Here is a 5,314-nt window from a genome sequence, read left to right as displayed (position 1 = left end):
AGGACGTCGGCTCGGGGTAGTCTCTATGCTGTAGGCAAACTGGCAAACTGGTGAGGCCGCTGCCTGTTTAGCAGTAGAGAGGGTTGGTGATGCAGACTAAGTTGTAGTGGGGTGATCTCTCAGCTGTGGTCTCTAGCTCGTAGAGAGCCGTGCTAACTCAACACCAGTTTATCTTCTGCTGCGAAGGTTGCTCTAATCTGTCGGCATTAGGCAATAGCTGTTGGGCAGTGGGCAGTTTGGGCCGGGTACTGGGCAGATGATACTGGGCAGTATAGGGCACTGTGGACACTGGGCAATATGTTAGGGCCAAGGACAGTAGGCAATGCCTTCTTGCTAACAGGTATGTAATTTGGGGGGGGGGGGTATCTGGTGTGGTCTGCTCCGGTTACAGCTTTCTATGGAGATCTGGTAGTTATAGCAGTCGGGTGTAGCAACCAGGGGTAGCAATCAGGGGTAGCAATCAGGGGTAGCAACCAGGGGTAGCAACCAGGCCGTTTGTCCCTAATGAAACCTCACAACTAAACTTCCTAACAGAGGAGACTGTATGAATCCTAGCGGGCCTAACTTAGAATGTTTTGGTCTCTCTATATATATAGTTGGGGCATTTCGCTTAACGGGTGGGGAAGAAAGCTAGCTGATTTTCTCACATGTATCGATGTACCGGAGATGTCAGGCGTCAGGTCAGATAGATGGTCAATATTCGTTGCCTACCGTGAGAGTAAAGTCTTAAGCGAATATGTATCTGTCCAGCCCGAGTGCAATGCTATTCTTAGAGCGATGTGTATCCTGCGGGGGGGGGGATATGTGTGAAAAGTTATTAGGCCGCGGAGCGACTTGTTGTGTGCTGGTCACCTTCCAGCGGTCAATAATTAAAAGTAAGCCCTGGAGAGGCTAGTTAATGTTTTACGTGGAGATTCGTCCCGTGAGAAGCGTGCGAGGGGGGGGGGGATAAGTCCTACAAGAAATTAGCTGTGGGTGGACAAGAAAATAATTGTTTTATGTTAAAAATTAAAGTTTCTCACGGTTTGCTGGGAAAAACTCAAATGAACTTTTGCATGCAAGTTTCGTATCGTCACATACCCACCCACTTAAAAAGTATTCACAGAATACTAATACTGCTTGCATACAAGTTTCATTTGAGCTTTGTTGTTGCCTAATCTAATTGTTTAAATTTACTGAGGGGTGGTACCCATTGAGGCCTGTGGGCTCAAGAACGCAGTGACGACTGAGGAAATCAGGCGCTGCATTTTCATTTCCAGGAACATGTTCAACCTGGAAGGAGTATGGTTGCAATAGCAAAGACCATCTCATAAGTCTGGCATTTAGGTGCTTGCTGGAGGATAAGTAAGATAACGGCTTGTGGTCAGTTTGCAGAGTGAAGTGCTTTCCATATAAGAATGCCTGGAATTTCTCTATCACCCACACCAGTGCCAGGCATTCTAGCTCTATTGTGGCGTAGTTGGATTCTGCCTGGTTCAGCTTACGGCTTGCATAAGCTACTGGGAAAAGTGTGTCACCGGATCCTTCGGCAGTTTGCATCAGAACTGCACCCAGGCCAGAGCCACTGGCGTCTGTCCTGAACACGAAAGTGCGGGACAGGTCAGGTAGCTTGAGCACTGGTGATGAAGTGAAACATTCCTTGAGTCGTTGGAATGCGAGCTCACATTTCTCATTCCATGTCACCTTGTCTGGTCGATCCTTTTTTGTTAGATCTGACAGTGGGGCAGCGATAGAGTTGAAGTGTGGGATGAATTTTTGATAGTAACCACACATCCCGAGGAATGATCTCACTCCAGTTTTTGTGATTGGCTTGGGAGCCTCAAGTAATTGAGCAACCTTTTCTTCGTCTGGCATGAGCTGGTTTTCTTGAATGACATGGCCCAAGAACTTGAGTCTTGTGAAACCGATGAGACATTTGGAGGGCCGAGCAGTCAGACCCGTCTCGCAGAGCCTTAGCAAGAGGGAGGAGATGAGAGCTATGTGTTCGGACCAGGTCTCCGTGGCGATCAGAATATCATCTATGAAATTTTGGATGCCTGGACTTTCGATGGGAGCTAATAGCTTTCTCATCATACGCGTGAACACGCTAGACGAGTTATTCAGACCAAAGGGGACCGTTTGAAATTCATAGTGCCCTTGTGGGGTGCTAAAAGCTAGCAAAGGTCTGCATTCTGGCTCAACTTCTATTTGATAGTACCCTCGGCTTAAGTCAAATTTGCTAAAATATCTAGCGTGACTTAAGTTGGCAAAAATTGTGGCTGGGTCTGGAAGAGGCTCCGCTTGGAATTCAGCCACTGCATTGAGGCGTCGAAAAAAATCAATGCACATGCGATGGCCTCCATCTGGCTTCCGAACTAGCACCACTGGAGCGTTGTATGGAGAGACCGAAGGCGCTATAATTCCAGCTTTTAGAAGCTCTTCCACCTCTTGTTTGATGACCTCAGATTTGGCGTGAGGTAAAGGGTAGGCCTTTACTTTTATGGGCTCATCACTTAACAGCTTCATCGAAAACCGCTCAAGCGATGTTCTGCCAGGCTTATCCGACAAGACGTCATGGAACTCCCCCAGCATAGATTTGACCTCGGCCGTTTGCTCGGCGTCTAGCTGTGGACTAATGGTGACGTTCTCGTGTGTCTCCACTGCATGGAGGGGGTACTCCACTAGGTCTTTGGGTTCTTTCACATCCTCTGCCACCGCTATAGCCATCAAGTCTCGGGGAGGGTCCGTTTGTGAAGGCCTCTCTAAGTACTGCTTGAGGAGGTTCACGTGATAAGACATCTCCTTGCGACCGACTTTAATGACGTAGTTGGTGGGCGATACCTTTTTCATCACCTCGAATGGGCCTTGCCAACAAATCTGTAACTTGTTTGTGTTCTTGGGCAGTAATAAGAGAACCTTATCTCCGACATTGAGTGACCGTTCTTTAGCCCTCCTGTTGTAGTATTTCTCTTGTCTCTTACGTGCCTTGATGAGGTTGCTTCTAGCCAGGGACCGTATGTCTTGAAGCCTTTCTTGGAGGTCCTTCACATATTTGGATACCGTTTTGACTTCATCGTTGAGTTGATCTTTGGTCCAAGTTTGTTTTAGGATTTCTAGTGGGCCACGGGGATGAGATCCAAAGATGATCTGGTATGGCGAATACCCTAGACTGGCGTGAGGTACCTCTCGGTATGCGAATAAAGCAGCAGGTAGGTAAGTGTCCCACTCTTCTGGTTTATCATCGATGAGGCGTTTAAGCATCGTTACCAAAGTGTGATTGAACCGTTCTACAAGACCATTTGCTTGGGGGTGGTATACCGAAGACCGGAGATGTTTTGCATTAAAGAGAGCATACACCTCCTTCATTAACTTCCCTGTGAACTGAGAACCATTGTCTGTTAATATCTCTTCGGGAAAGCCTATCCGAGTGAACATATTGAACAGAGCTTCAGCCACATGTTTAGAGTCTATGCTTGACAAAGGGGCGGCCTCTGGCCATCTTGATGCTTGACATATGACACAAAGAATGTAGGCGTTTCTTTTCTTCGTGCGGGGTAGAGGACCAAGTATGTCCACAGATACTCGTTTAAACGGAAATTCGATCAAAGGGGTTTTTCCCAGAGGAACGGGCGGAATGCGATTCTTTGGTGACAACTTTTGGCACTGTGGACATGAGGCGACATATCGTTTGATGTTTTCGGTCATGCCAGGCCAGAAGTAATGGAATCGGATCCTGTTGAGGGTCGAGCTCTGACCTTGATGGGCACTTAAAGAGGAGGCATGACCTGTTTGCATAACCTGCTCCCTGTATGGTTTGGGCACAACCAGCTGGTTGCAGGCATCTGGTTCTTTACCTCGTCGATATATTAGCCCTGTTTTAAAGAAGAATTGTGCCTTGCCAAGGGCGGGTTCACCTTCTTGGGCGAACCTAAGATATTTTTGAAGCGAGGGGTCTTGCTTCTGAGCTTCCCTAATCTCAGTGGGAATGGTATTGACTTTGAGGGAGTCAGATTCTTCCACTTGTACCTGTGATCTGGTGAGAACAGGTGCAGAGACGCTGGGGTATGGTGGTGTTCCTAGAAACACGTATCGGCAGCCTAATATGAGATCATAAGCTGGTGATTTCATCACAATCGCTTTGATGCGACCGCGGACATATTTTGACTCTACATTTATGAGAGCCATAGGTAGAGTCTTGGGCGGACTCTACAAATCAACTGTTTGGATTTGTGTAGTCTCCTCGATGTAGTCACTTGGGCTTACCAATGACTCCCGAACTACAGCTTCCACCAAGCAACCTGTGTCGTTGAGACAAGTCACAGCTCTCCCGTTGACCAGCGCCTTTTCGACACTTGGGGGATGAGGAGACTCACCTGACTGAGCGCTTACTGCGGCCAAGACGAGGGCTTCAGCATCATTCGGTGCAGGATTGCGTATACTATTTAAAGTATGGGTGGGCTTACCTCTGCTCCGACAGTCTTTAGTGTCGTGCGAGTTAATTTTATGGAAGTTACACCATTGTTTAGGGGGCGGGTGAGAAGATCTATAATTAGCAGGGTTCGGGGTATTGGGGCGAGGATGAACGGCCTGGTTGTTTTTGTGGTTGGGTGGGTTGTTTTTCCCTTGGTGGGAATTAGCTCTATTTGTGCTTGCTTGGGGCTTTGAATCTTCCGTCTTTGTCTTAGTGTCACGTCTGGCAGCTAAATATCGGTCTGCAGCAATTGCAATGTCAGAAGGGTCAATTACCTGTTGCTCATTGACATATATTCGAGTTTCCTGCGTTAAGCAGTCTCGAAGCTGCTCAGCCAGAATAAGGTTTCTAAGACCTTTAAATGTTTCGGGCATTTTGCTTAGGGCTAGCCATTTCCCGAGGTATTTGTCCAGCCTGTCGCAAAGATTGACATAAGTTTCTATGCGCTCAAGGCGGGACCCTCAAAACTTCTTATGGTATGAGTCAGAGGTTAGCTCAAATTGAACCAATAGTGCCTCTTTTAGGGCTTCAAAGTCCTCCCGTTGGTATGAGGGGAGCTTCGTAAGCTTTGCCTCTAAGGCATTGAGCCAGTCTAAAACACCACCTATCCTTGGGCAAGCTATAACAGCGTGCCACCTCTTCGAATCGTGTTAAATAAACTTCAACACTTTCGCTCTTCTCATCGAAGGGCTCAAAAGGGATGTTGGGTGAGCTACTTGAGGACCCTTGGCTGGAAGCTGGGCTAGCAGGCTGAGATTCAGCGACTGTGCGAGCCGTCTCATTCTCTTGAGCTATTTTAGCTCTCTCAGTTGCCTGTCTCTCCCGCTCCATGGCTAACTCGTGCTCATTTTTAAGTCTTTCATG

General features: G+C 47.7%; 1 protein-coding gene across 1 annotated transcript; it reads right to left on the bottom strand.

Moving 5' to 3' along the window:
• Positions 1-1,158: 1,158 nt before the first annotated feature.
• On the bottom strand, positions 1,159-4,164 carry LOC129926840 (uncharacterized). Its single transcript, XM_056033298.1, has one exon. It carries the CDS (start codon positions 4,162-4,164, stop codon positions 1,159-1,161), a length of 3,006 nt encoding a protein of 1,001 aa, XP_055889273.1.
• Positions 4,165-5,314: the final 1,150 nt, after the last annotated feature.

Source organism: Biomphalaria glabrata, chromosome 6 (genome assembly GCF_947242115.1).
Source record: "Biomphalaria glabrata chromosome 6, xgBioGlab47.1, whole genome shotgun sequence".
In the NCBI taxonomy this organism is placed as follows: domain Eukaryota; kingdom Metazoa; phylum Mollusca; class Gastropoda; family Planorbidae; genus Biomphalaria; species Biomphalaria glabrata.
This window is presented reverse-complemented; position numbering and strand designations above follow the sequence as displayed.